Source organism: Lactuca sativa, chromosome 1 (assembly GCF_002870075.4).
Source record: "Lactuca sativa cultivar Salinas chromosome 1, Lsat_Salinas_v11, whole genome shotgun sequence".
Lineage (NCBI taxonomy): Eukaryota > Viridiplantae > Streptophyta > Magnoliopsida > Asterales > Asteraceae > Lactuca > Lactuca sativa.
Window position 1 is genome coordinate 104,012,415 of NC_056623.2, and position 1,052 is coordinate 104,013,466.

The 1,052-nt window shown below is 33.4% G+C and overlaps 1 protein-coding gene across 1 annotated transcript; it reads left to right on the forward strand.

Annotated features, from left to right (window-relative positions):
• The first annotated feature begins 210 nt into the window (after positions 1–210).
• Positions 211–741, forward strand: LOC111909788 (toll/interleukin-1 receptor-like protein). Its single transcript, XM_023905565.1, has one exon. It carries the CDS (start codon positions 211–213, stop codon positions 739–741), a length of 531 nt encoding a protein of 176 aa, XP_023761333.1.
• Positions 742–1,052: the final 311 nt, after the last annotated feature.

The following is a 1,052-nucleotide window of genomic DNA, read 5'->3' on the forward strand; positions in this document are numbered from 1 at the left end:
TATGTTGAATCTTCAAGGTCAGGTACCTCAAGTCAATTTCTTAGGAATTTACAATTTCAGTTTCTTAATTTATAAGTTTCCAAGAACTCTACATAAGGTATGATCGATTTTAGTCGAAAGTAGTTGTTATCTTAGATTTCCTTTACAAAGTCCATTACTTTCAAATTATTAGTCTAGTCGCAAATTACTCATACGTTCCCATTGTTTATAATGGTTGTTCTTTCTAAATTTAAAGAAGGATCATCTTCTCCTAGTAACGATTATAAATATGATGTGTTTTTAAGTTTTCGGGGTGTTGATACTCGATATGGTTTCACTGATCATCTCCATAAGGCCCTCCTTGATGCCAATATCTCCATCTTTTTCGATGATGAAGAGATTGAAACTGGAGGAGATCTGAAACCGGAATTGGAGAGTGCAATTAAAGCATCTAGGGCTTCTATTATTGTGTTGTCCAAAAATTATGCTAATTCTTCATGGTGCCTTGATGAATTGGTATTGATCCTTGAGCAACGTATGGCATGCAACCATATTGTCGTCCCGATTTTTTATCATGTCGAGCCCACCCATATTAAGAAGCAAGAAAGTACCTTTGGAGTTGCAATGGCTGAGCACAAACACAAGATGGTGGCAGAGATAAATGCAAATAAAAGAAGTCAATGGGGTCAAAAGATTGACAGATGGATTCAAGCGCTTACCGAAGTTGCTGATATAAAAGGGGAGAACGCAAATGGCAGGTAACCACTTTCTTAGTTTCTTACCCAATTTTTTTTCCTGCGATATTGTTTGATTAACACATGAAATGTTAATATAGCCTTCTCACTGTGCATTTCAATAAATTTCTCTAATATCATCAAATAGACATAACTTGATGTATTTAAACTTTATAATGAAAATGCATAAATTTGAATCCGAGTTTATAATTATGTGAGCTCATTAATTAATTTGTATAGATAGATTATACATCCTGAATTTTTTAGCATTTAAAATCAAATATCGACTTTTACCAATAAGGCCAATGTATTTTAACTTTTACCAATAAAGAATCTACC

Coding starts and splice junctions, on each gene's coding strand:
- LOC111909788 (XM_023905565.1), top strand. CDS start 211: ATGGTTGTTCTTTCTAAATTTAAAGAAGGATCATCTTCTCCTAGTAAC.